At 39.3% G+C, this 27,123-nt stretch overlaps 1 protein-coding gene across 4 annotated transcripts in view; it reads right to left on the bottom strand.

Annotated features, from left to right (window-relative positions):
- LOC111587353 (voltage-dependent T-type calcium channel subunit alpha-1I-like) overlaps nt 1-27,123 on the bottom strand; it is a 277,496-nt gene that overhangs the window by 90,694 nt on the left and 159,679 nt on the right. For all 4 annotated transcript variants that reach the window (XM_055010174.1, XM_055010175.1, XM_055010173.1 and 1 more), the window contains exons 6-8: nt 17,320-17,479; nt 4,439-4,781; nt 3,327-3,419 (exon numbers count right to left, since the gene is read on the bottom strand). In XM_055010174.1, coding sequence (XP_054866149.1) covers nt 3,327-3,419; nt 4,439-4,781; nt 17,320-17,479 — 596 coding nt within the window. The remainder of the gene's footprint in view (nt 1-3,326; nt 3,420-4,438; nt 4,782-17,319; nt 17,480-27,123) is intronic.

Raw genomic sequence — 27,123 nt, 5'->3', positions numbered from 1 at the left:
CCGAATGCAGATGTGGTTACTTATCCCAAGGGCTGTGAGCTCATTTAGTCCTTCAGCTGCACATGACTTTTCATCTAGCATCATTAGGTTACATGTTTTTACTCATCTTCTCTGTAACAGATGACTAAATTGAAGTCACACTCACTGGTACTTTATGATCAGTGTTAACATTATCATGTTGCAATACCAGAGGTTAACAAGCTGACATTCTTGATATTAGCATCTTAATTACACACACAGATTTTTGGTCCTCCCTGGTCCAAATTTCTCTGATTGTGCAGAGCTAATTGTTTACAGTAAGTCAGCTGAAGGTGAACTGATAAAGGCATAAAGTTAAAAATAAATTATTTTCAATATTTTAGGCAAAGTTAGTGTATGATTTTTGCTCTGCACAATTTTAGAGACAAAAATGGTAAAGAGGACCATACAAAACCTTAGGCACCTGGAGAATTGTTCTCACTCAAATAGTATTGACCTTAGTCTCAGAGCTTAACTAGTTTGTTGGTATTATGATTTGTTCATAATCACCATTAGGAAAGGCCAGGTGATGCAAATTTTAACGTTTTGTGAATATTCAAACCTTGTCCCAACAATCAGCAGCCATTCACTTCCCTAAGCAGCAGCCCAGAATTCTCAAAATTTAAACAACCAATGCCCACAAAGCAAAAGATGGTAACAAAGGATAAGAAAGCATTGACAGGTAGCTGTTTCCTCAGTTGTTAATGTAAGTAAAATGATTCTCCAGCCGAAGATTAAACCCCTAAAAACTCATTTCTGTTTGTCAAAGTTTTAAATTTAGAATTATTATTTTGTTTTGATGAAAATAATCAATTTCTGCTTCAAATTGACATTTATTTTCACTCTACTTTGACTGAATGTGCAGATCAATGAGGTCTGGTCAGCCCTTTGTCTATGCTGCAGCTTGAGTACACCAAACTACACACAACTCTAACACTTACACTATAAAACTACTCTGCACTACACACTAAATTTGAAGCTGGTCCTAGCCAATGTTCAAATGTGTGTTCCAGAAATGTATTTAAGTTTAGGACATTTTTAGATATGTAATACCTCATTTACATTTTTATACTTTCTCTATTTATAAACTTTCCCTCCTTTGCCTTGCAACAACACTAAAGTATTATAATGCAGAAGGTTGGGGGACAGAACGACATATTGTGTGAAGCTCTGTTCAACCTGATGCTGTGATCAGTGAGTCTGTTCCAGCCATGTGAGCCCAGAGGACACGCTGAGGGATTCACTTTAATTAATAACATTTCACTTAGGATCAAAGAGAGAGGCCAACATGTGGTCGCCTCCTCTCACTCGTCCTCCAATCCTCTCTCTGATTTCATGCCGGCACTCCAGTCCATCACCACCTCCTGGTTTCTTCTCTTCATCGATCCATCCGTCCCTCTTCCCTCCCTCACCCGCCATCTTTCTCCCGTCTTACCACACCTCATCTGCATTTCCATCTATCTATCTACTCCCCCTTTCCCTCTATTTCCTCTCCCATTTCATCATCTTTCTTTGGGTTCTTACTTTCTACCAACCTTTACTGCCGTTTTTGGTTAATTCCTTCATTTCTTTCCTCCTTCTTCCATCCCTCCGTCCTCAGTGATGCTTCCACATGAAAACGAGGCAACCATTATAACACAAATCATCTGTAGCGAGGCAATTTTAGGGGCTTGATGCAGACAACAATGTATTAGAGCAAATCTGGGAAAGAGCTTTTTCTGTGTGTGTAAATAAATGTATATGCATGGTGTGTTTGTTTGTGGCACTGTGTGCATGTTTCTGCGTGACTGTGAATAATGAGTAGACTGACAGATGCATGAATGATGGTATGCACTTCAGTGAGGATGGGGATATGAAATGAAGGCAGCAGAGGAGTGTAAGAAGAGAGGGAGGAAGGAGGTAGAGATAAAAGGAAAGCAGGGACCAAAGGAGGCAGAGGAAAAGAGTGAAATTCAGAGAGGATGGATAGGGCAAAGACGGATGAAAGAGGGAGGAGTGGAGAGTAGATCGATAGCAGAGATTGACATATTTAGGGAGATAGAGGCATGTAAGAGTAATGTTAGAAAAAAAAGAAGTCAAGGATGAAGGAAGTGTTGGTGAGAGAAGAAGGGCTTGTGTCTGAATCTGAACAGGCAATTAAAAGTGTAATAAAAAAGACAAGACGGCGCCTGGGTTGTGGAAGTAGCTGGGACTGGCAGTCACGCTGTATTATGATAACACTTTCACACACACACACACACACACATTCTCTAACGGACTAAAAGAGAAATACACTGGAGAAAACACGCCTCAGCGCTCACTCACAAAAGCATACACACATACATCCACTGCGACATGCATACACTGACAGAAGCTAAAGGAGTGGAATTAGAGCTCAGCTTTCACTGTAACACTTACAGAATATATGTGTGTGTGTGTGTGTGTGTGTGTGTGTGTATGCACAGGTATGTATGTATGTATGCAGAGAACAGAAACACACAGAAAGAGTACACGTATATGAGTGTTTGATTTTCACTTCTCCCTCTAAACCACACAACCTGGCAGTGGGTTAAAAAGGCATATTATCTTTGAATGAAATCGCTAAAGTGATACCTTTTATGAGAGTCAGAAATTGAAAACAGTACAAATCTTTGGATTTTCAACTTTCCAACTATCATTGAACTACTCATCTGGGAAGTGTAATTTAGAAAGACTAACCAAACCTAACCTTAAAATCATGATATTTCATACATCATTTAAAATTCACCCAAAATAAAAGATTTTGTGAAAATAAAAAAAATCTACCTTCCTCATTGCATCTAAGAAACATAATTTACTCATCTGCAACTAACAGCACTGTGACCAAAAGACAGAGTAGATAGGAGACGAGTTAAAAATGTAAGCATTAAGATACCTATAGTACATGAGGGTTTTTTCCAGTGCTGGTAACACTTGTGGGCATGAGGAAAAATGTTTTACAAGTTGATTACAGCTTTTTTTAATGTTTGCAAATTAAACAAATTCAGCTTTTATTTTGTCTTGTTTTATGATTTATGACACTGTAACTGTACATACTGTACAGAAGATGTTTTTGCGTTTACAAAGGGTGCCACTGTAGTGTATGATTTTAGGTTAACATGCAAAATTTAGTCTTAGTGATTAGCAAACTTCCTTACAAAACTTTGCTATTATAGCTTAAGTAATGTCTGATGCAATGGAGCACATCTTATTTATTTAAGCACCCCACCCTCTTTATGTTGTATAGAGTAGCCTAATCCTGCTAAATACAAGGCATGAGGTGAATAGGCAATTAGCCATTCATGACTTACAATTATAAGCAGGATGAAGTAGATGAAGTTATAGAAGGAATGAGCATCCATCACGTAGTACATGATCTCCACCCAGCCTTCCAGAGTGATCACCTACAGTCAGGAACAAAGAGAGTCAATTCCATTTCACACTAAATCTGATCTGCAGCTCAAAACACAGGCGTTAAAGGAACAGTTCAAGATTTTGGGAAGGAAAAATTTGATTTTTCTAACTTAAAGGCTGCAGCCAGCAGATGGGTAGCATTACTGACCATATGGGTGGGAACAACATGTAATAATACTCTGTCTGAAGGTAACACAACCCATGTTTAAAGCCGTTATATAAGCATGGTTTATGTCACGTTTACCATGTGTATAGTATAAAAATGAAGATTTGCAATGTTTTGCTGGGTAATGCAATGGACTGGGTGTCCTCTGGTTGCCAGGAAACTGTTAATGGCCAAGTAACAGCCTTCACACAACCCTCTGTAAAAACGAGTAATTGTTTTTTCTGCAATTTAGTTTTAGTACAGATTAAACATTTCAGTTAGTGTCTTGATTAAGAGGTGTTACCTTTTGACTATTTCCCTGTTACCAGTCTTGGTGTTATGCTTAGTGGTGGCTGGCCGCAATCCAATGTTTAGTTGAGATATTTAACTCTCCACCAGAAAGTATGTATGAAGTATTCCTTCAACCAAAGTGTTAAACTTCAGCTTGTCAAGTACATTAAAACAGGTTTAGTGTATTTTGTGTTCCTGCCCATGTTTTTCAGAGACATATTTTACAAAGGAAAAAAAAAGGATGATGGTAATCAGTACTACTCTGATCTGTATTCATAATATCTTTAGTACCGTTCGGTGTAATGATATTATGCCATTAATGTTCTCTTACTCAATTTAGTTGCTGCTATCTCTGAAAAGGTGTCTAAATACAGAAAGGCTCTGACTCTATAAAACTACCTGGAAAGCCTCATCTAAACCTTGAAATCACTTAAAATATTAAAATATTGTTTCTGCCTTGTCATGAACTGTGAAAAACTATCAAATTTAAACCATAAAATAATTAAATGGCAGTTTTGAACTTAAAAGTAAGCAGTCTGACTGGTCCTCTGCTTATATGGCAAAAATACCCACCTGGAAGATGACAATCCAGGCATAGGCGATGTTGTCAAAGTTGATGGCACCTTTGTGAGGGTTGCTGTACCCAGTATGACACCTGGTGTAGTACTGGTTCCAGTTGACACACAGGCCGGCTACACTGACGCTGCCATTGGCCAGAGGCTCAGGACTCAGACCGAGCGACTGGCGGTACAGGGCGTCGTCTTTGTCCAGGCAGCATGTCCTGCCTCCCTCGCGGCGGGCGGGAACATCGGAGCAGGACATGATGCCGTTGTCAACAGGCAGAGAGCAGATGAAGGGCCGCTCGTCATCCTCATCAGCCATATAGTAGGGTCGAGGGAGACTGATGCCACTGGTGCTGGAAGTGTTGAGGAAGAAGACAGTGAGCACAAAACTATACTGTCGCCTTCAGTCAGAAGCAGCCTGTGCACTAAAGTCTGTTGTGAAATAGAAAAGCAGCAGAAGCAAGCACATTAATTAAAATGAGTAAAAACGGGCCAACAAAGAAGGAAAAGAAGAAAGCATTAAAATCACAATATCATAACATTGCAATAAACAAGTTTATCAAAAAAAAATCATGAATCAAAGTTGCTCATAATTGCTGTAAACAAGCTAAATAACTCTGAGTGTCAAAGATCAAGAAGAAGCTGATTCATTTAATTATAACTCTAACCAATGTTTTCTTTTTGGTTGGTTTTAATTTGGAAAGGCCATCGCCGTACTTCACTGTCAAGTTTGAAACACTGATTTATAGTAAAAGCCAAATCAAACATACGTGATATTCTGTGTACTGTGGCTGTGATGCTGCCTGATGATAAATTAAATCAATCTGAGAATGAAATATGTTAGAACAGGAGTCATGTGATATTTGCTAGAAGAATTTTGCAAATAGTGGTTTAAGGGAATTCATTAATTCATCTCCAACTAATGCTTAAAACAGAAGAGTTACAAAAATAGTCCACGTACTCCTACACAAGCACTGAGACATGCAGAGACGCATACCAGCATGGACAAATGCATCTGTATGTTGTGAGTGTGCATTCATGCTTGTGTGTTCTGTGATTTTTCAACAGATCAAAACTGTTCGTCCTTCATGACTATTTCAAACACTTATGTGGCGTGAGACTGGAACACCACACAGCAAAATGATCCCAGACAGAGAGATGAGTGGATGAGAGGATAGACACAGAGATGATTATGGTTGTAATGGTACAACTGAAAGAAATGACAGCAGAAACAGACAAATACAGAGCGACAGAATGATAGAAGTAGTAGTGATGAAGACACTTTAACCCTGACATAACACTGTCTGGAACCATTTGCCAGCCTTTGTGTGTCTGCAGCTGACCGTTTTCCTCTGGTTTTCATGATGTCTTCACTATTGTTCATTGTGTTCTACACATTTGTCTTCGCACCTCATGTTGCACTGACAGCAAAGACAGCCTGAGAGAGAGAGCTGTCAAAGCAGCAGTTCAGTCTAGCGAATCAGTGATTTCACCCGTTAAATGTGAACTTTTTCCCTCTATTCTTTCTTTTCTTCTTTCACAACCAGCAGAGAAAACAGGCTGTCAAACATATGGGAAAACAAAAATTTCACACTGTATTCCGAGATGAAAGAAAGCCATTAAAACAAATTCACAGCAGTGTGATTTCCATTTTATTCTTTCTTTAATATAGTAGTAAAGTTTGCTCTGGCTGCCTTTCTGAGAAATTCTTTGGTCTACAAAAGGAGAATAATGACAAGTTCACCTCCCCTCACACTGGTGTCATCAGCCATAGCTTTGGAAAGTGTGAAAGAGCAACTATTAAAGTACTGACCTCATGTTAATCACTTTCACTGAAAAAGAGGTTTCCAATTGCTATTAAAATCTATTAATGTTTTATTAGGTAGAAGTAAAAATGTCTTTGGGAAAATATTAGAAAAGCTCCATTTTATCTCCACCAGCTGGACAGGCGTGTCAGTGTTTGATTGACAGCAGCTGGAAGCTGGCAGAGTGCCACTGTCAAACAGAAGAATTTTACAAAGTAAATAAAATTTCACTAGTGCCTATGTACAGTGCACACAGCATGTTGTTAGCGGTACTGAAAAGTAAACACCACACAAGCATCTAAGTGGGCCAAAGCGACACTTCCAGGTAAGTTCACATGCTGTTTAGTGTGCTGCCGCTGAGCTGCTAATTAGCCTGCGCACCTTCCACCAGTTAATGTTTGCTTGGTTGCTTGTCCAGCAAGGTGAAGGACAAGATGTGTGTTCATGTCCGTAAGCTGGATAGGAAGGAGGCATAAGAAGAAAAGCTGATGTGGGTTGTTACTCGGTGACTATAGCTCCTGTGTTGAGCAGCAGGCTGCTGTCTGGCTCAGTGTGACCGTCTGCTTTGCCTGTTATAGAATGGTGACGTTATTTCTTTATCCACGGCTTGATTGGATGCATCAAAGTAAGGCCTACTTGAAAGAATATCAGAAGAGAGCTCTTTTAAAAAATGCAAAACAAGCGTGTGCCATCATGAAATCGAGAAAATGAAAACCGTGATTTACAGAGTAGATCAGAATGTACTCCGTGCTGTAGCAGACAAAAAAAATGCAATTCCATTTTAGCTGGGATTCAACAGATGAAGCGAAGCAGCATGAGGCAACATAGTGTTCAGTCGGTCCTCATCAGCGTTATTATTTTATGGTTGGATTGGTGTGTCAGGGCTGTTATGCAGAGACAGACAGAGGAATAAGCTAAAAACAGCTTATGACTCTACAGCTAACACCAATTAATACATTTAGACTTAATCAGTCAAGTATTAGAGTCCTGGTGCTCTGGGGGTCGCTTTCTGTTGTTGATGAAAAAATAATGTGCTGTGCTGTAAAAGTATGACAGCAATACCAACAGTAAATGAATACAACAGGGTACTGCTATATCTGTTAAATGAGTTCCAGTGGGAGCTCCAAGTTACACTTCTGCATTCAAAGATGTTGGAAAAAAAAGAATGATTAGAAAGGACAAAGACGGTCTAGCATCGCAGGAATTCACCTTAGGAAAATGTTAAAGCCAAGGATAAATGGAATGAAATGAACTAAAAATAATATATGGGATACAAAGAATGACACAGAATGTACCAAAACAAGAGACGTCTAGAATAATCACCTTGAGGTTGTATGCCTCCACCAACTAGTGAAGTTGCAGATTACATCCAAGTCTGTTCAGATTCATGTACTTAATGCAGCAAAGATTTTGAAGGAATATATTAGGTGAGGATTTAACATTGTTGTCACCCAATCAGTATCCAACTAAGTGTGAAATACAGTCATAATCTCTCCTTCTGTTCCTGAATAATGATGTGGAATAACAGCTAGAAAGCATTCTGATGTCACAGTAAAGTTGACCTTCCACATGTTGGATGTTAAATCTCATCACTTTGCCATTTTGTTTTCATTAGGCATTTATGTGAAGTTTTGTTCTAACTAGCTTATGCACTGAGTAATGGCCAAGAAGTCACACTGACCTCTGACCACTAAAATCTAATCAGTTCATCCACAAGTCCAAGTAACAAATGTGCAAAACTGAAAGAAATTCCCTCAAAGCGTCCCTGATACAGCATGTTCCTAAGAATAAGGTGGGAGGTCACAGTGACCTTAACCTCATCTGAAGAAATCTGTGTAAAGCACTCCTGAAAATCGTGTTCACGATCAGATCAACAGCCAAAAAACGTGTCTTATGATTTCACTGAGGCCCCTGACAACCAAAACCGAATCGCTTCATCCTCGAGTCCAGGTGGACTTACTTAAACTACCTTAAGGCATTCCTTAAGGAGAATGGGATGGACTTACGGACATCTCATGATCATAAGGCCTCTGGAGTATAGGAAGGAAAAGAGAGAAGAAGGATAAAAGGAAGGAAAAAATTATTTTAAAAAACTGAGAGGGAGGGCAAGCTGGGAAGAAAGAAGAGAGAGAAGGTAAAAGTGACTATTGTCTTGATGTAGGAGGGGTTAGGGACAGAGAACAGCAAAGCTCTGTGTGATTTCATTTGATTTATCCAAGACGGGGTTATTATTTAAAGAGGAGACTGAAGAAAGAGATACAGATGAATGCAGACTTAGGTAGCAATTACATCTGACCTGGTATTTGAGAAGGCTTGATAGAAGCTGCATTGTACTACCGTGTCTCTCACTCAGTCTCTGTCTTTGTCATGATCTTCGTATCCTTTTCACTGACTGTCTCTCTGTATTGTTCAGTACTGAATAGAGGCTATCATCAAGCCCACAGACCTAATCTGCAGCCTTTTTACATCAGTTTTTATATCAAGTTGGCACTGGAGCTGAAGATATTTTTGACCTGGTCACTTTTTTCTCATATTTTCTCATCAAATCAATTGATTCTGGACTAAATTTCTTCAATTACTTCCTCATATCTCAACTGTCTCTATGCTGGCTCATACAGTCAATCAAATTCAAATGTCAATATCCACAACAAGAGCATAAGATTAGCTCTAACAGACAGATGAAAGAAAATCCACTAACAAGTACCTCTCATGCACACTGAATCAAACTGGGACATGTACTGTGAAAAGATTCATACGCAACTGGAAAGTTACTGAGAATTATGCTCACCTCTGCAGTTAAACTGAACTTTTAAGCCTCTATAGCTCAGTTCTGGTTTGGTTTAGTTTTGCAATGCATTTTTCTACATATATGGCTCAGGTGCCTTGCTCACTGTAAAATCTGCTCAGGAATAGCTTGAGGAATCCAACAAATAACACACAGCATTGATACAGCCTCCGAATTCTCCAGATCACGATCTGATTGAACATCCGTGGGATGCGCCACAACAAGTCTGAGAGGCCACAACTCAAAGGACCCAAAGAATCCCCTGCTAATGTCCCACAGGACACCCCCAGATGTCCCATGTCCATGGCCTGAACAATCAGAGCTGTTCTGGTGACATGAGAGGAACCTACACAATATTAGGCAGGGGGTTTTTATCTTGTCACTGATCACGTTATACTATCCTTCAAAGCATTTTAGAGTGAACAGAAGTTATCTAAGATGCACGAACAACCTACTGCCACCATTTATCTTGAAACGCTGCGACCTGACTTGACTGCTGTTTTGAAGGGTTGTTAGTATTTAAACCAGAGACCAGAGTGCCACGGCCATTTTCCAGAAAACATGCTTCTTTTTCTGACACTGCATTACCTCTCTGATTTTGCAGGAATTTTCTATGGTTGAGAAACAAGTCTAAACATTTTTTAAGGTCTTCAAGGACTCATGGGCTAAACATTGCTCAGAATGGATGTTATCACAGCTTGTTATGTGTAAAAGGGCAAATGGTAGCTGGAGTGTTAGCCATGACAATATAACACATTTTGAAAATGCTACAGACTTCTTCTGCTCCATATGACCCCCAAAAAATCAATGCAACGCTGTAAGAAACTATTTAAACCATATTCAAAATGTCTAAAGTAACATGACCCAGGGGCTTGACTTTGACAGTTTGATGTCAGATAATTCCACATGGCTTTTTTCTCGTTGCTCATGATATTGGTTTCTCTTCTTTTTTCAGTCCTGAAGTTTTCTTCAAGTGTTTTCATTAACTGTGCACTTTGTTAAACAAGACAGTTTCTGTCTGATCACTTTGCATTTGTTTTACAGCTCTTTATTCCTACGGGTGCAATTAGATAAGAGAACTATGGCCAGTTTAATTCCTGGCCAGGCAGATCTGGTGATCGGAACCTAACAAAAGGTCAAGGCAGCCAGGAGAAAGTTTTCTGGCTTTTTTTCTGAACCATAATAATCTTTACAGTTTGTAATGATTTGTACTTTACCAACAACTTAAGTTGGAGTCTGCAGCAGGTCTGTAGAAACCAGCAAGAGCAAACTGAATTTTGAATGAATACCACTGAAAAATATTCCAACTACTTGCTTCAGGCCTCCCTCTAAAGCCACTCCTCCAAAGACATACATGCACTGTCTTAGTCCTGCTGGAGGATAAGTCAATGACAGAGAGCCTTGATGGGGTGTGAAGCACAGTGCATTTGAAAGACCTAATGTCTGCAAAGACACAAACAAGTAACACCACAATATTTGCACAGTGTCCCGTTCAAAGCCAAAGATAAATACCATCAAATGCCACTCAAATGTCACAATAAGGCTGAGTGGTGGCAATCATATATGCAGATCCATGTTAATGCATCCTGATGAAACCAGAGGAGTCTAGGGACCAAAAAAGAACACTGAAAGATGCACACATGGGACAGTGGTCATGATTGTCTGGCATTTTTAGACATAATGTTGAGGTGGAAGTTTAAAATGTGGCTGCAGTTTGTCATTGTTGTGCTAACTGTTACCCTGCCACCTAATTTGTCTACCTAGCCTTGTGAAAGACTCCAGTGATGCACAATGAGTCGACATACTAACTAGTATGTAACTAGACAGGCAGGTAGGCCATCCAGTCGTCTCATCTCATGGGGACTGAATGCAATGATTGGATGTGCTCTTTAGAGGCCTGTGACTGCCACAAATACCAGATTGTTTTCCTTTTTATTTTCACTGTTATTATGATTATTATTATCACTGTTATTATCTGATTTAGGGCTATTTGATGACGCACACACACAAAAAAAGAAAGCAAGTAAATTAGATGACAGTGGTCGACCAGGGCGACGCCGCTCCACTGCAGTGAGGTTCCACTTGGGTCTGGACTTGGTGATCCCAGATGGTGTCCACCCAATATCAAGTCTGTCATCCCTGAAGCAGGCCACTGGGGGTGTATAGGTTAAGTAAGAGGTGAAAAATAGGTTGTGGGTGTTTTAGATCACAAAGTTTGTCCTGCAGTCCCCAGTGGGGGAGGTCTGTGAGTGCACATGGAGATGATGTGAGAACCAGGTCTGCTGGGGATTAGCATGCCTATGGAAACCTGCACAGCAACCATGAGGACAATAAAGGAAGCTCCATTATCAAGTGATATCATAGACTGTTTATGAGTCAGCACAGGAGCACACTTGAAGTTTGCTCATGCAACCGAACACTGTGTCTTCATTAGGTGCTTTCATCGCAGTTTGCCATTGTACTTTCATTGAACAGTCATGTTCATGTGCAGAATGCGTAAATGCCAAGCTACTGCACATGTATGGAATGGAGCAGTCCTAGCAGACACCAAGCTGACAAGATGATTTATAACAACAGCAAACGTGTGTCTCTGCAGTTGTCCACGTGCACCTCCCCATGGGAGTATAATCAAGGTTTCTGTCACTTGGTTTGTCATTGCTGTTCCATGCTGTTCAGTTTTCCTGTTGTTTCATATGAATCTCATATAAGCAAACCAACTGTTCGGGTATCAAACAAAGTAAAAGCATGGGGGGACATCAAAATAAATCTTTTGCACTACAGAGTAAACACCTATAACATCAAATACAAATTTACAACCAATAAATTTGCTAGATTTTCCCAAGAAGAGGGATTTAGCTGGTGGAAAAATACCATCAACTAAACAGAATACCTGTATATTGTAGTTAGAATTATCACTTAAATATAGTGGTTGTTCTATGAACGCGTAGACTGACTGTATATGCACCTGGCATGAGCAGAAAGAGAAATATTAACACCCTCTTTTTATGTCTATTCTAAGCTCTGTTCACCTGTTGAGCCCGACTGCTCAGCACTCTCATTTTTCATACATTAGTTCAACAAACTTCTGTTTTTTAGGGCTGTTTATATACACACTTTCCACTTGGCATTTTGTGTATATCAGGAAAAAAAAGAATTTGTATCAGAGTGTGTGTCTGCATGAACGACCTGTGTTACCAGATATGATTTCCTGCAGACCATCTGTGACTCCTCTTGTTCATATTTTTCTCTTGTTGCTAACCAGAGGTGTCGGAACATGTAAAGATCAGAAAAAATGTGACCGTCCACCCACTTACTATACTCTGCTTCCCATCACACACCAATCCACAAGTCCGCTCGTCTCCGCTTGACTGAGCCAACATCCAGCGACAGCCCAGCTCATTATCAGATTGGACAACGGTGGACATGTATCTCTGTATACTGAGGTGATCATGTTTGTCACCAGACAATGTCAGATAGGCAGCAGTCATTTCACACCTGAAGAGACGTAGGACTCCTGACAGCACAGACACCAAACCATGGTGTGTTTTATACCTCGTGCTCCTGTTCCTGGAAACTCTGCAGTCTGATTTACAACCATCATATATTGTTTGCATCAGCTCTGTGGCAAAAAAAAAAAAAAAAAAAAAAAAAAAGCTTGCGTGCATGTTTTACCAGCATTGGATGACATTACTGAAATTAACTCAGGTAGGTCAGGACATACCGTGATTACATCCCCTCTCTGTCTCATCTCTGAATTGGTTACTATGGTGATGGCCTGCCCCAAAGCTTCTCATCAGATCATTATTTTCTCTCTGGGCTCAGCAGTGCAAACCGGCATCCAGCCCTTCCGTGTAGCCAAACTGGCCTAATCAAATGCTTGGCCGTGGATTTGGTCTCCCCAGGCATGCGCTCAGAATCTCAGTTATTGTCTGAGCTCTGTGTTTTCACAGTGGTATTAGCTGTTCTCTTAATCATACACATATTTGGGAACAAACAACACCTGTTAGGCTTCCAGCTCCTAACTCCAACTTGCTATTTCCTTTTGTGGGTACCAAGGGATTTTTCAGAGTATTTTTAGAATACTGCACACCACTGAAAATACATGTTGCCACTAAATGTAAACATTTAACGAAGACTTTAAGAGTAACTTACATTTCATTATAAAGGGCTCAGTGATTTGAGGGTAATAATGTGTTTTCTAACCAAAGCTAGAATTGCATTTTAGATCTGCACACTTCTATAACAAGATATTTTGGAGCTTGATATATTCCATTGTGAAAGTAGGACTAGAATTAGTTAGATCGAGTTATGAAGTTCAATAATCAATGCAAAAATATTTTCCCTTAATGATGTCACATGGCCTTTGACCTCAAATGTCCTGACTTCATCATTTTATCCTATTTAACATTTGTGCAGAATTAACATATATATCATTTTGAGTTACAGCCACAAAAGTATTTGGTGAAATTACTGACCTCTGACCAGCAAAACCTGAGAAGTTTATTAATGAGTGAAAGTGAACATGCTCTAGGTTCAGGACAACCAGAAAACAGAATGATGCAGACGCATACAACAATAGACGATATCCTTCAAAAAAACTGTCATTTAAAAGATTTGAATAACCATTCACAAATGGATACCTCTGACAGAGTGTTTCTACACTGCGGTATTGGTAGATATACTTAAATACAAGATCTGGGAACTTTTTAAGTCTCTATCCGTTACAAATAAAAACCCTGCAAGAAAAGTCCTACTCAAGTAAAAGTGCATCAGTGTTTATTTTATTTATTATTATCTTTATCCTCATTTTGTTCCCTCAAGTGAAGTTAAACAGAATTCTGAGTTGTATGATGACCCACGCCAGGACGATATATACAGCCTGTAATTTTATTTTTCATCCAATTAACACTCCAGTCCCTGTAATTCCTGGTGTCACAATGCCAACATATAGTATCTTTATGTTTCACCTAGTAACATGTATGTTCTCTGTTTTTGTTTCTTGAGAGACAAGGAGTATTTTTGAAGACTTTTATATACAAATTTAGAGCCAACTACATTAAACGCCTTTTGGACATCCTGATAAGAAGTAAGTTTGCTATTTGCAATTGTAATGATGATCTGCTGGTGAGTCATCTCTGAATAACACCAGCTTTACATCACAGGCTGACAGGACAAGCTGTTTCACAAAGCCGAACACTGGAGTCATTAATTGAGACCTTTTGGGGATTAAAACAATAATATGGTCTGTTTAGAAGATCTGCTAGCTGTCTGTCTGTACACCAAACATCTCACTGGTACTAGTCTGAACATAACGTTACAAGATTGTTTATGTAGATAAAGGCTCAGTATTTCTGTCTTTTTGAAGTGTACAATATTTATTCAGCTTTTAAAACAGCAAAATGCGTGACAAAGTGGTTTATCCCAATCAAACAAATCCTATTAGATTGATAGTACAGACACAGGTTTAGTAATTCTGCAAACAAACAAAATGTGTTAGGCAAAAATGTATAAAAATAACAAACTATTCACCCTGAATATCACTTTATATCTTATCCATGTAGGGTAACTTACGAGGTGTGAGATGAAAACCGGCAGCTTAAAATTACCAAAAGACAGTTTATTGAAGAAGTTGAAGTTGATGACATGCAAATGTCAGCTGGTGTGTCTGCTACCGTGCACAGACATATGCAGCACACGGTCCAATGGCCAGAAATGCGAAAACAAGTATTTTCCCTGTGCTATTGCAGAACAAGAGCAGAGACTGAGCCTAAATCAACCACAAAGCATTTGCACTTGTCTGATTTTGAAGCGACATGACAGAAGAGTAATTGAATTTCTGAAATTTCCACCAAAATAAACAGCCCACAACCACTGAGATACAGAACATTTTTCCTGAAAATACCAAGATATATGTAGGAAAAAAAAGCAAATCTCATCCAGTTGTCAAACTGTAAAGTTACTGATAGCAGGGAGATAAAGGAACAGTGCACCTGATTGACATTATTAGCTTCCTAAAGCTCAGAGTTTCTCTCAGAAGCACATACACTGCTGGAGGTATTCGCTAGTGTCATACTTGTTCATATTTGTGTGTGTGCTTGTATAAATGTACGTTCTTACAACTCTACTTGTGTGCATCAGGAAAGCAAATGGATGCGTATGTGTAGCTGCAGGTGTGCTGTGCTATTTATACCGTCACGTTGCTAATATGTGTGTGACGATAAGGAGCAGCACTGTGAGGACAGCAGCAGAAAAAACTATAGATTTCTTGGAAGAACACAAGACATCAGGTCATCGAGTCCAGCTTTGTCTTCATGACCAAGAAATCAGGAGCAGATTCGGTAAAACTAAGCAAAAACAAAAGGCACTGCAAAGTGTAAAACTGGATATCTTCCCTGTTCTTTAAAGTAATAATCTGCTGAAATATTAGTACTACTATGCACACAAATACTGAGCAATCATAAAATCTGCAAATGCTTCTGAGAAGTACTATATAAATAAAATCTGATTGATTGTTTGATTGATTGACTGATTGAAAGCTTGTAAGTTGCGTTCACTCGCCTACATTTCAAAAGAACTCTTCTTATTCCCTATCTCATTTTCTTAAAGAAAAGAGTAACATTCTGAGAAACCTGGTGGTTTTGTAAAGTAAATACTTTAGGTTATCAGAGAATATTCAAGTTTTTTCTGGTAAATTTGTGACTTTTTTTTCACAAGGTGCGATCAAATAATTCCAAGACTGCACCTTTGAAAATCAAAACCATACCTGCCTTAAATATGGTTGCCATCTGTTTTAGCTTGAGCTTTGAGCAGGAAAGTATCAATTCCAGCACTGCTGTCACGCTTGGAACAGTCTCTGGAAGTCCTGTTATGTAAGCACATCAAGCACCATCTGGGACGGGTGCTGAATCTCCTCCACTGTGTCAAAACAACGACACTTCAGGTTGAATTTCATCTGGGGGAGGAGGAAGAAGTTGCAGGGGGCAATGGCTCAAAAAGAACAAAATGAAGGTTCTGGAGTGGCCGAGTCAAAGTCTAGACTTGAATCTAATTGAGATGCCCTGGCGAGACCTTAAAAGGGCAGGTCATGCTCGAAAACCATCTAATGTGAATGAATTACAACTATTTTGCACAGAAGAGAGTCAAGAATCCTCCATGGCGATGTAAAAGACTGATGACAAGCTGGAACGAACATTAACTGCAATTGTTGCTGCCAATGGTGGACCAACCAGTTATTAGGTTCAGTTACTTTTTCACAGGGGTGATATAGCTTTCAATAAATCTTTAGTAAACCATAATTTCAAAACTGCATTTTGTGTTTTGTGGGTTCTCTGTATAATATGCAATAAACATAATTATCAGATTGATGATCTGGAACATTTAAGTGTGAGAAATATAGAAGATTTCTGTCGGAGGGTGAATACTTGTGCATGGCACTGTCAGGCAATCCATGCACAGGCTACAGTCCGGAGAACTTTTGGATTGTCCCTCAAACCACTTTAGTCTCAGAGAATATTCAATTTCTTCCTGAGAATAATACTTCTCTTCCCCAGATCCATAATATTTTTTGTGCTTGTTGTTTCTGATTTTAGCAGCAATGGCCCTATCACATTTTGGTCATCTCTACTCTTTCATCTTATTTTGTCAAATTATGTTTATGGAATGATGCTTACCTGAAGTTTGTAGATTTAACATATCTACACCTTACTGCATTGGAAATAATGTCAGTGGTTTGTGCATAGCAGAGGTTAAAGGGGCTGAAAGAAAAAGAGTGTCACTTTTGAATTCAGCAACAGATTTGATTCTGAGAAAATAATATTTGCTTTGGGCAAATTTTGACTTTGCAATCAGCCTCATTATATTAGCACTTGAGAGACACAGAGTGAGAGGGAGTCTTTATCTCACCCTCTGGTAATATCAGTAAGCTGAGTAGATGATGTAATGAGTCTTCCAGAGTCTCACAGAGGGAGGGCAGGTAGTGAGAGGAGAGGTGACAGACACATGACTTCTCTCACACACCTGTAACACAACTCACATGCTGTAGCTACACTGTGTGTGTAATCCAATAAGTAGTGCATGTATACGTACTTTTTTACGTTAAGTTAAACCCAGTTCACATGTACACCATTACAGTGTTGTGAAAACACAAACAGAATGATAGTGTGTAGACACCAAACACACTTGAAGAGGCAGATTAACATGCAACGAGACAGACTAACATGTCGCGGATCTCTGTGCATCACATTGTCTCACACTTTCCTCTTTTTTTTCACACAGTGACACATGGAGCAGACGTTGACTCACAGTGTGAAGTTCTCCTCCGGGTAGCAGCGGTTCCTCAGCAGCCCCGCCCACAGCTGCACCCCGATGATGCCGAAGATGAAGAAGACAAAGAAGCAGAGGAGGAGCACGTTACCCAGCATGGGCAGAGTGTCGAGCAGCAGGTTCACCAGGATACGCATGCCTGGAGAGAGACGGAGAAACTTATGTGATGGCACATCCCACGTGGTCCTAACCCTCAGTGCTGCACTCTGAACCCAAGAAACTAAATGTGAGCCATCAGTAATATTAACTCTAAATCATGACTGGATAGTTTATCTGGAGCTATGACACATTTCTATGATGGATTTATTAGCAATGGCAGTATATTTGCTACAAACCCCAAGCTATCTTAAATAGACAATGTTTATTTTTTCAAAGTCAAGTTGTCATCTGGTTAAAATGTTTAGATTTTTTTAATATATATGCACAGTGTGATGCTTGTGGAATATGTCGTGCCTGTTTTTTTACCATGTCTGTAACTGAAATATTTACAGCAACATTGTAAAGAAAAAAAGATGAAACATTGTTTGGATTTGACTTTTTTTTTTTTTTTTTGAATATATCTAATATCATTTTATGCCAGGCTCGCACTACAGGAGTTTTAAAATTGTAACACATTTTGAATTTGGGTTGTTTCACACACATAAAGAGTAACTTTACAGATGTTCTTCTCTTCATTCCCAGACATTAACAAACTAAAAGGTTTTGAAAATAATGTGGCAGGACATTATTAAGATTATCTGGCCAGAGGGAGCAATCAGGGAGCAGCAGTGCGTCACCTCACATGATCACATGAGAAACAGATGTAAACAGCATGGAGACTGTGGTGCAACAAGCCGCCTTAATGCAAAAAATACTTTGCAGTGACAGACAAAAACAAAAGCAGAAAGCTAGTTGATTCTGGATGAGAAAATGCTTATAAATGTGCATTCAACACTGGTGGAACTGGTAAGAGTAGGTCAGCTTTCAGTTTTATCAGATAGCCTTAAGGGCGAGAAGGTTTACCACTGAGTAGCAGCACTGATGGATGCAATGGGCATTAGTGTGACAATCATAACCATACTTGTAGATTTTTAACATGTTTAACATTATTTCAGCCCTGATGAGTTGACAAGCAGTGTTGCAGGTTCCACAGTGCAATTCCTCACATTCCTAAATAATCTGGGCCAAAGACCAGTTCAGACCCCGGTCAGATTTCTCTACCAGAAAGAGTAAATGATGGGTAAACCAGATCCAAACTCCTGCATTATGAGGTCAGCTGTACAATGCCCTTGAGTTTGATTATACATCAAGACCTTGGCAAGGTTTGTTATGTTTTCAACAAAAAGTAACCTGTCTTTTAGAGGGTAATGTGTGCTCTTGCTGCTTTGAATCCAAAATTTCAAACCTCAAAAAAGAGGGATGGGCAACAGATTGTTACGTTTCACTGTCTTTATGCAGATAATGGCATAACAAAACACACAAAGATGCATCTGTATAACTTGTGCAGATATAGGTACAAACACACTTTCAACAGCCTGATGTATCCACTCAACTACCTTTTTCTCTCACATAAAATACATATTCTCTCTCAGCCCTCTTACTCTCGTTCTTGCAGGATATAACGCATTGCCCTTCCATTTCCATACGAACCATCATATTATCATAATTAGCTAATCAATCACTAATCTCCACACTAATTGTGATCATACGGCCCATTACTTTGCCTCTGATCTCTATAGGGAAACTAAAGCAGGGGTTAACTTCTGTCTGTAAAACAGATTGGGCATTGATACAGCCTTTAGCTGACTAATCAAGGGTAAGTGGGAAGGCGGACGATGGACCTTCTTCCAGAGGTCCCACTGAATAACATCATAATTTAAAGCAGGGGTCCCCAAACTTTTTCCTGTGAGGGCCACATAACTTTTCCCTTCTCTGATGGGGGGCTGGGGTCAGTTTGTAACAGAAAAAGTGTGACGATCGCAGGGGTGCCTAAACGTAAACATTTATTGTTTTCCAGAAAGCCACACATAACCAAATATTAATAACCCTTTCCGGGAGCTTTACAGAAAAAAGTCAGGAAATAAATAATAACAATATTAATGAAATACATAACACTATTTATGAAATAAATAATAACCAAATAACCCTCTCTGGGATCTTCACAGAAAAAAAGTCAGGAAATAAATAACACTATTTCTGAAATAAAATTACACTATTTAGGAAATCAATAAAAATCAAATAACCCTCTCTGGGTTCTTCACAGAAAAAATAAAATCAGGAAATATATAATAACACTATTTATGAAATAAATAATAACCAAATGACCCTCTTTGGGTTCTTCACAGAAAAAAAGTCCATGGAACATTAACTTTCTGTTGTGCCGTGCACAATCTTAACAGGTAAAAGTTCAGCTTAGTTGTCAGAGCAGAATCTTTTACTTAAATGACTCATATGAAAAGTCTCCACAAATAAAAATGAGCAGCTGCGCTGTGTCCTGCACGTCCGTGCTCTCATCCAGTGCTAATGAAAAAAAGTCAGATTCTTTGGTCTTCTGCTGCAGCTGGGAAAATACATAACCCCCGATTTCTTCAATGCGTCTGGTGATTGTACTCGCCGACAGACTCACGGCATTAAAGACATCTTTCTTCTCGGGACACACCTCCTCTACGACAGCATTCAAACATTTCTTGACAAATTCTCCATCAGTGAAAGGTTTACCGCTGCTTGCTATCAGTTGAACAACCTGAAAGCTGGCCCGAACGGATGACTGGTTCAACTGAGCGTGGCGTACAAATGTATTCTGCTGAGCTAACAGTCCACTTTTTAGCTTTGAGAGTTTGTCTGCTCGCATTTGGCCTTGCAAGTGATCATACTTGTCTTTGTGACGGGATTCATAGTGTCGGCGCAGATTGTATTCTTTGAATACCGCCCGCCTCTTGACAGATGAGACAAACAGCCTTTTCTTTGCACTGAAGAAAAAAAAATAATCATTCGTCCACTGCAGGTTAAATACCCTGCATTCTGAATCAGTTTTTCTCTTACCTAACCTTTTCACCATTATTCCGTTTTACTTGAGAGGGGCGAGTCTAGACTGCAGAAAGGTGGAATAGAATGTCACATTCTATGTGTGTATTAGTTTCGATCGCGTGGCCAGACTGAAAAAAAATCATAATGCGTCTCTGGTATTGTTCAGGGGGCCGGGCCAAATGTGGAGGCGGGCCGTATCCGGCCCGCGGGCCGTAGTTTGGGGACCACTGATTTAAAGCATGTCATTTTGAAGACGGAGAGGACAAGTAAGCCACAAAGCCTTAAACAGCCTTCAAGCATACCTGGAACTTTAACTAATATTTATGTCCAAAAAAAAACATCAACATTTTGACATTTCCACACTTGGAAGATGGGTTTAGTTTTTTTAATTCAATTTTTTTGTACATATTCTGTCTGAATATTGAAGCATCAGTTCCATTAGCAACAGATAAAATGTTATTGTTTATATCTCCTTGTGGGAAATCTTTTCTCGTAGTAACCAGTCACACCTGGTAGATAAACAGTACTCATGAGAATTTAAATCCTCCTATAATGGCTAAGATTTTAGTTTTGTTGGGAATAATATCAATGCTCTTCATCCTTTTGGTATGAGACCTTTGGTGAACCTTGTGCTCAGATGAGTTTTCTTTTTTGATGTTAATAATAAATGATTTGTTGGTCCTGGATTACTAATAATTCAAAGAGTTTTCTTTCAGTGCTCAGAGAAACTGATTTATAAAAAGCACTTTTTTGTCTGATGCATTTCTGTTAACCCTTGGAGCCATAAACTATTTCCAAATACTAACTCTTATATCATAGAAAACGTATATCTAGTATTATGAAATTCTTGTTTTTGCATGTATATGCAGAGATACATCCTTCCAACTGTGTAGGAGACTTTGTCTGGAGTCTGGCAATATCAGAACTATGATGGTGTAATATGTACTTCTATGTACATATTCCATTCACTACCACACACAAAGTGTATCTATATAGTGCATAATGGAAATGAATGTCATTATTGTATTCACTGAACTGTTGACATACAGTTAATACTTTCAGAGGTGGCAAATATATTCCCTCCCAACTGCTCCGACCACAAACAAACACCATTCTATACCTTAACATATCCATGAAATGATGAGTTCAGCAGTAAATCAAAGCAGAATAGTGAATGTGGAGATGGACGCAGCACTCTATGCAGGTGGTAAGTACGATTAAATTTGATTATTATGTGACTATTGTTTCTCACCCACACTTTGTTGCACAGAAAAGTAGCTAGCATTGATTGAAAAGTTAACTTATGCAGTTTCATCTGATACACACTACACCTCGCTGTCATTAATAGTTCAAGAGCCATCCAACTAAGAAGAAGGAAATTTGTGAATCTGGACACAAAAGGTGTGAACAAAAGCATTTTAGCCTCTTTTTTTGTAAATTACTGTGATTATTGGTGTTAATCAGCACCTGGAAAATGTAATTTAAATCAAGTCAGTTGATCTTAAAAACATGCAATTACTCTCAGTTGAACTCTCGTGGAACTGAAGTCTAGCTCTGACTATGTTGGTGTTGGTGAACTTGATTTCCTTTGAGAAACTTGAAACAGACATCTCATTTCCTCACACTGATTAAGTCTGTTTGAAGTCAGTGGCAGCTTATAGCGCTGCAACATCAAGCTTGACACTAATGGGAAAATATTAACAATTAACCGACACACAAAAAAATATATAAAGGAAACAAGAAAAAAATTTAAACACGTACAAGGAGAGATACAAGAAAAAGCCTGACATGAAGGGACACTGTAACTGTTTGTTAACAACGATTGAGATTTGATTAAAAGATGCAAAGATTCAAAGTAGTTCCCTCCAGGAGGTAAAATGAAAGCCTGTTTATTGGCATGATGGAATTAGCCTGGTTATTTGATCATGGAATACAACCAAATGTTGAGTAATCAGAACTGTAAAGGTTTGTTTCATACAAAAGGCATCTTCAATCATTATATCCTGTAAGGCTGACTGTTGGAGCAGCTGCAGATGGATGTCGGAGACCCGTACAAGCACAAGGAAAAAGGAGAAAGGAAAGGAGCAAAGTGAAAATTAGATTAGAGTTGAGAATAAACAGATGGAAAAGAAAGCCACAGAGAAAGAATATGCTTATGACTGTTACCTTGGCTACTAATATGCCATCACCCAAAGGGGTGGAGGGTAATGTAGTAAACAGGCCCAGTCCTTTAAGCTGTGGCCAGTGGGAACCAGACATGGATAATTTCCATCAGCACCATTAACTGACTCTTCTGTTCATTTCACACATCCTCCACTGAGTGTGCATGCAGTCCTTCAGTAGCATGTGTCTACAAGTGTGCAGAAGCAAGTGTTTGGCTACGGCTTATGGTTGTGGTTTTGTGTCATTTCATATACTGTCTGCAAACTGTGTGCATTTCCTGGTGTATTTGTATGTGTTTGCATGACTGAAGCAATCTGTGACTGTGTTTGCGTCTCTCCCACAGCCTGAAGATTGAATTACCCCTGAGATGAGCTCTGTGGTAAATTGTCTTCAGTAAAGGAGAGAATTGCTGCTTTATTCTGCCAACAAACAACGACGAGTGAAATAACTGACTTTTGGCAGCTGGTGCTGGTGCAGTGCACAGCAGGGATTGTCATAAACTGACCTTTTCCTCCTGTGGACAGTGTGACTGGTGCCTTACAAAATAACTCAACACTTTAATATTTATGTTGGTAGCATAGGTGAGTCATTCAGTTCCAGCTCTAGAAGGATTGTGTGCTGTCCTAATGTCTTCAGACAAATGCCAGTGAGAAGTAGCGATACTAAAGATTGCACAATTTAACATTTTAGATTTTAAAAGATTTAAAGCCAACATTTTTTAAGTCATTTTCTTCTATATTATCGCTGCATGACAACTACAATATGGTTAGAAGTAAAGTTCATGGAAAGATTATGGTTATTAATGAGGTACAAACAGAAGAAGATATTTTGGTACGTCACACTCAAGCAACCACTGCGGTCGAAAATGTCCAAGTGCCAAAACCTGCAGTCCCTGGAATGGCCAAGTCAGTCCCCATTGACCCCGATGTTAAAATGCCCAACTTTAAATCATAAATAAACATGTTTACACCCTGGTGCATAAAAATGGCCTATATAGCTAGTCTTTACACTCACGACAACTGTACAGCACTGATTTTTTTAAATATATATAAAACTCACAAATTTGCATTGTATTAAGGTTTAAATCATGCAGTGAGGGGTGTTGAGCTTTGAGTTACAAGAGGTTAATGTCAAAGGACGGCCAAAGCCACCACATTGAGCTTTAAAACACTGTTCAGCCAACCTCTGGAGACATCATGGATGGTTTGTCTGTCTGTGATCACAATGGGTGATGGCTGAATTTCATTTAGCTGCCTGAGTCCTGGCATTTTTCATGCTGGCTCCCTGTCACATGCTCTTAACTTAGCTGTAAAAATGCATTCATTATTTACCAATAAAACAATCAGAAGATAAGTAAAGTGTTATGAGCTAGGAAAAAGGTTGTAGCTTCAAATCATGCAGTTATTACAGTTTTGTGAAACTCTACTGAGGCACAGTGGCTAAGACCAGCATAGCATGATCTAACAACATGGTTATTAAACTAATAGCAGGAAATGTTTTCTTTGATTTAAGTTCACATAAACAGGCTAAAACCTTCTAATAAGCAGAAAACACAAAGGTCAGTTGATCGTGGTGGAGATGACATTAGTTTTAGAACTACAAGCAGATCAAATTATTTAAACAGTATGCCAATTTAAAGAAAAATGAACAACTTGGAGAACATGCAAATCTGAACTATAGACTACATATAAAAGATGGATGTAGCTTATGGCTCTAAAAAGTGAAGCCAACATGGTTACACTTGGAAAATTTCTAGTTGTCGGCCAGGGGGGACTCGTCATTTCAAAAAGTTCAATTCCATGAGAAAATTAGCCTACATCTCCTTAGTAAACATTTTTCTGATGATTTTATTGATTCACTCAATAGTTTCAAGACTTTTTTTATACCAATCCATATGTCCATCTTATGCTTTCTTTTCCTGTCACCTGTAAACAAAATCCTGTGACACTTAAAATCCTTCACCTGTACCAGAAATTCACTCCAAAACCAGAGGGAGCAATTCACCAGTTTCCAGCACAGAATTAGGTCTCAGGCTTGAAGGTTTGCATCACATTTGGCTGCAAACCATCTGACAGTCACAGCTTGATGAAGTCAACAGAACCTTGTCATATGCACAGAGCAGACTCACATTCTAAGGTTCCACAGACTGGACATCCATCCCAATGCTGCACCTAGAGACCCAGCCCATGAAATAACAACAGGATTAGAGAAAAGGGGAAACCCTGGCAGAGCACAACACCTACAAGCATGTCTGACCTTGTGTGAAAAAATATATAGCTTTCACTGTGGTTGTACAAGGACTATAACCCCAATATGCTGTACCCCCACAGAGTTGTTGTAAGCCTTCTCCAAGTCCTAGAAACCCCCATGACCACCTCAGCAGCTCTACAAGGGTAAACAGCTGGTCCACTGTTTCAGAGCCATCCTGAGTCCAAATTTCAACAATCGATTAGCGCCTCCTGTTAATACACTGGGAAATACTTTCCACAGAAAGACTGAGCAGTAATAATAATATCATATGACAACAGTTTATTGGAAACTTCTGTCTCCAGTACAAAAGTTGAACATCCATTCACTACATTACTTTCTGTCTTGTTTCATTGACACTGTCACTGCCAAGTATTCCTCTAATGTTCTCTAATATCCACAGAATTAGTTTTTTCCCCCTTAAAGAATAGCCAAAGAACTGTTTAGCTTGTTAGCTTGCTTCTGGTGCTTCAACAGGGCATAGATTATACTGTTTATTGACTACACTGGCAGTCTTTTGTTTTCTCAAACACTCAAACATGAAATTTACATTTTAATGGTTGCAATAATGAAACTACTCAGCTAGTGTAAATGGCTGGGCAGAATAGGAGGTCATGCTATGGTGGCCTCAAGTGGCTTTGTGTGCGTGCGTGCGTGCGTGCGTGCGTGCGTGCGTGCGTGTGTGTGTGCGTGTGTGTTTATATGTGTGTTTTGCTATCGCCCTTACTTTCAAGGTCTGAAGGAAATTGCAACACTGGGATTTATGCCTCATCCAGCAGTAGTTCCTTAAAGTTATAGCCAGTTTATAACACGTGTGTGCATTTGTATATGGATGAATGCATGTTTGCACTGCTTGCCAATCCATCTGCACATTATCAACAAATAAAAAACAGCAGTTTCATTGCATTGCTTGTTCTCTTTATCCAAGATGTGGCTCCCCTTTCATCTTATCTTCCTCCCTCCAGTTCTCCGTCCTGTCTGTCCCTCACCCCTTTTATCTCTATTCATCCGACGACTCCCTCCGTCCCTTGCACTTCCTCAGCTCTATCTATCATTGTAATAGCCTGCTCATCTGAGTCTCCCTGCATCTCTCCTCTCATCATCCCTCTCTTTCTCTCGTCCATCATCGCCTATCCTTCATGGAGCTGGATAATCCCCTCTTCCCTACTTCATTTATCTCTCTTGCTGCCTTTTTTCCTTCCCTCTCACCTGCTTCTTTTTATTTTTTTATCCTTCCTTAACCCAAATGCTGTTTCTTTATTGAAATGGTGCCAAATAAACCACAAAATGGCATCAATCTCATGAGATCCCCTGCATTATATACAGTGCTGACTTTCCTACAGTGCCTCTTTTCATGCTTGTTTTTAAGCCAAACATTTCTCCATCAGCCTCTTTATTACAGGATATCCAATATAAAACATTTGCTTTATAAATGGCAGAAAGGAAGCTCTGTGAATAGAAAGTCCCCTCCCCTTACAGAATTGCCAGATTACAGCTGTAAATATGGCTTGGACTCAAATGACTCATCATTGTTTGTGTTGTCTCCCAACAGAGCTGTACAAAAAACCTATTCACGGGTAAAAGAAGTCCACCCTGCGCCCTCCGCACTGCTAACCATTATGATCATAACGACATTTTCAAACACAAACTTTTCTGTGTAATGTCAACATTTGCTTTCTTGCACAAAGAAGTGCAAAGTCAACAGAATGTACCCACTTAAACTCATTTCACAGTCAAGAAACAGGACCTTTGGTACATGCATGATACAACAAATTCTCACTTCAACAAAAGTTTCACAAAAAGAGTCTTGTTTCAGTTCTAGTGCATCAAGTGACTCAAGAGTGTGATGTGTAATTAAAGGCATCTCCCCTCCTCTCCTCTCATTTCATTTCAATCAAAAAGGTAGAGTTCGTGTGAGACAGCAACAATAACTGTTACCCCATGCTAGTATAGTAAAATCTACTGAATGGCCGTGAGGAGTGGTTTAGTTGACCTGTCTCTACTTCACTCCACTTATGTGTGATCTGCTCCAGTCTGCATGTATCTGTTTCATAATGACATGCAGAGTAGAAACACACACAGTGAAACACCACAAGAAAGGCAAGTAAATCAGCAAAAACAGCAGCAGAGATTCTCACACTGACTGGAAATGAACCAAGTGTATTTAAATGTTATAAGTAACATTAAAATAAATATTTTCCTTTTAATTTTTTTCCTTTTTGGGTGGCAACAGACAAACACTTTCGCTCTTCAATGCAGCATGGGAGGTCACGCTCATTTATAAATGGACCAACAGTTTCAAAGGGAGGAACTCACATGCACTAACATACATAACAAGCCAAAGTTGCTGCCAAAACGTTGAACAGA

Source organism: Amphiprion ocellaris, chromosome 4 (assembly GCF_022539595.1).
Source record: "Amphiprion ocellaris isolate individual 3 ecotype Okinawa chromosome 4, ASM2253959v1, whole genome shotgun sequence".
Classification (NCBI taxonomy): domain Eukaryota; kingdom Metazoa; phylum Chordata; class Actinopteri; family Pomacentridae; genus Amphiprion; species Amphiprion ocellaris.
This window is presented reverse-complemented; position numbering and strand designations above follow the sequence as displayed.